We start from the raw sequence: 1,744 nt of genomic DNA, 5'->3' as shown, positions 1-1,744 counted from the left end.
TATGCGCTAGGTTAAATGAGGAGCTTTATGGAGAGGTATCCTGCACCTACCAAAGATAGATTATTTCTAATATGCTTATTATTAAAAAAAAAAAAAAAAAAAATGCTTGTTGAACTATGGTTGTGAGTTGTAATTTCTAATTAAATTATTGTGATAGTCTCTTATACTGGTGTCACTGAACAGTTATATATTCTAACTTTTTAGTTAATAAAAGAGAATTACTTTGTGTAAACTGATTATCAATACATGAGAAATTGTTGATGTCATGTGATGCTTGAAATATGGAAGACTACCTTGTATTGATGTTACATCATTATGGAAGTTAGGATATACATATCACGTTCAGTATTTTTTCTATCCTTTTCTTAGAGTAACAAGAAAAATGATGAAAAAAAATAATAATAAAAAAAAAAAGAGAAAAGAAAGCCTTAAAAAGATGAAGGAAAAAAAAAGAAAGTTACACACTTCATAACACATTCTAATATGACTTGCCAATAGAACTTGGATTTGTAATCATAGGCAAAGTTTGATGAATATTAGGACAAGAAATTTTTCCACTCTATAACAGCAGCTTGATCACATTTGTCATTTCAGGGGACGGAGATTCTACTACAGCCCTTATTAATGGCTGCGTTTGGAGGTGATGCTGAACAGGTGGATGCCGATCCCATACTTCCGTAATTGATTTACCATATATCATTTTTGCATAATTATTTCTAATGTTTGAACTCACTGATATGCACCTAAATCATTCCCTCTTTTCTGGTATTTAGAATTTTATTATGCAGGTAATTCATTGATAGGCAATTTATGAAAGTTTAACAGGTCTCAACTAAGGGCTGGGTTTTCCTTACACGTAATTTTTATAGGTGATGATTTTTATTATTGTTATTTTTTTCTTTTCCTTTTTGACAACACACACATGTGTGTTATGGATGGCTGTTGCTGTCATTTATTTTATCAGGGATGGGAACTGGAGGTGGATGTGCCATGATCAGCTGAGAATTTTTAATTACTTGTTACTATATTAAGAAATTAGTAATGTGTATTCTGCAAACTTGTAATGATAAAACCACTTTTTATCAGCCTAGAATTGTGTTATTTTCTCTGTTGATATTTTATTTTTCTTTATTTATATTTTATTTATTTTTTTTTTTCAAAAAAAAAAAAAAGAAAAAAAAAGAAAAACAGCTGATCTGGTCACATATGGAATGGGATTAGATTTAGTGGTAAGCGTATCTAACCCTTCCTTTTCAGCTCTGCGGCTTAAGATAATCACAGGTTTTTAATTAGGTTAGTTGACGTATTATTTAGCCCATGTAAATTCACCGCTTCAGCTCTGTAAGTATGATACCCAGAAAAAAAAAAGGAAATCTTTGCATACCTGCTTTTTAAATAGCGATTGGAAGATCATGAATTTACATGGGTTCAGTAATTAAAAGGTTCCTCACTTTAACAAGTCAAAAAAGACAAAGAAAAAGAGTTGCTGCCTGTGATTGTCCTGCATTCCCTGTGGAGATTGGTGGGAAAAAAAGAACCCTCCCCCCCAAAAAAAAATGTATGTTAAGAAATAAAAAAAAAAAAATTAAAAAAAATGGAGTTGGACAAAAGAGGAAAACATTAGAAAGGGAAAATATCCATATAAAAAGCCCCAAAAAAATGTTAGTATCAGAAAAGAGGAAGGTTGTAAGGAAATCAATAAAAAATTGTAAAAAAAAAAAAAAAAAAATTATTTTATTATCCT

General features: G+C 30.2%; 1 protein-coding gene across 3 annotated transcripts in view; it reads left to right on the top strand.

The window, feature by feature from the left end:
• The window catches only part of LOC125039375 (polyadenylate-binding protein 2-B-like), a 20,741-nt gene extending 19,215 nt beyond the window's left edge, over positions 1 to 1,526 (top strand). For all 3 annotated transcript variants that reach the window (XM_047633215.1, XM_047633213.1, XM_047633214.1), the window contains exon 6: positions 595 to 1,526. In XM_047633215.1, the coding sequence (XP_047489171.1) occupies positions 595 to 625 (31 nt within the window). In that variant the 3' untranslated portion in view covers positions 626 to 1,526. The remainder of the gene's footprint in view (positions 1 to 594) is intronic.
• The last annotated feature ends 218 nt before the right edge of the window (positions 1,527 to 1,744 follow it).

Source organism: Penaeus chinensis, chromosome 27 (assembly GCF_019202785.1).
Source record: "Penaeus chinensis breed Huanghai No. 1 chromosome 27, ASM1920278v2, whole genome shotgun sequence".
Taxonomy (NCBI): domain Eukaryota; kingdom Metazoa; phylum Arthropoda; class Malacostraca; order Decapoda; family Penaeidae; genus Penaeus; species Penaeus chinensis.
This window is presented reverse-complemented; position numbering and strand designations above follow the sequence as displayed.